The sequence below is a fragment of the Lepidothrix coronata genome, unplaced genomic scaffold (genome assembly GCF_001604755.1).
Source record: "Lepidothrix coronata isolate B3197 unplaced genomic scaffold, Lepidothrix_coronata-1.0 Scaffold64, whole genome shotgun sequence".
Taxonomy (NCBI): Eukaryota; Metazoa; Chordata; class Aves; order Passeriformes; family Pipridae; genus Lepidothrix; species Lepidothrix coronata.
In genome coordinates this window covers 1,437,838-1,438,393 of record NW_016690244.1, presented here as the reverse complement: position 1 = coordinate 1,438,393, position 556 = coordinate 1,437,838, and the positions used below count along the sequence as shown (strand labels likewise).

Below are 556 nucleotides of genomic sequence, written 5' to 3'. Positions count from 1 at the left end.
GGGGGGGGGGGGGGGGGGGGGGGGGGGGGGGGGGGGGGGGGGGGGGGGGGTTGGTAGGGGGGGCGCTCCGCCGCCCCCGTCCTCTCTCCCTCCCGCCCGCCCCACGGCCGCCCCTACCTGCGGCGCCGGGGGGAGGCTCCATCGGCGGCCCCGCGCACGCCGGCAGCTGCGCACACGCCTCGCACGCACCGCACTGACCCTGCGGCGCAGGCGCGGCCCCGCCCGCTCCTCCCGGCCCGCCCTCAGCGGGCGGGGGCGCGCAGGGCGGAGGGAACCCTGGGCTGGGGTGGGGTCGCGGTGAGCTGTGCTGGCGGCTCGGGGGTGGTCTCGGACTCTGGGGTGGTCTCGGACTCTGGGGGTCACCGAGGAGTCACAGAATGGGTCAGGTTGGAAGGGGACCACATCGGGCTCATCTGCTTCAACTCCCTGCTCAGGCTGGGTCATCCCGGAGGAGGTGGCGCAGGATTGCATCCAGACGGTTCTTGTACATCTCCAGTGAGGGAGATTCCACAACCTCTCTGGGCAATCTGTTCCAGTGCTCAGTCACAGTAAAGAA

The 556-nt window shown here is 73.2% G+C and overlaps 1 protein-coding gene across 1 annotated transcript in view; it reads right to left on the bottom strand.

Moving 5' to 3' along the window:
* CMC1 (C-X9-C motif containing 1) overlaps nucleotides 1-199 on the bottom strand; it is a 43,792-nt gene extending 43,593 nt beyond the window's left edge. The window contains exon 1 of the mRNA XM_017817956.1: nucleotides 118-199. Within this exon, the coding sequence (XP_017673445.1) occupies nucleotides 118-142 (25 nt within the window). The 5' untranslated portion in view covers nucleotides 143-199. The remainder of the gene's footprint in view (nucleotides 1-117) is intronic.
* Between the last annotated feature and the right edge of the window lie 357 nt (nucleotides 200-556).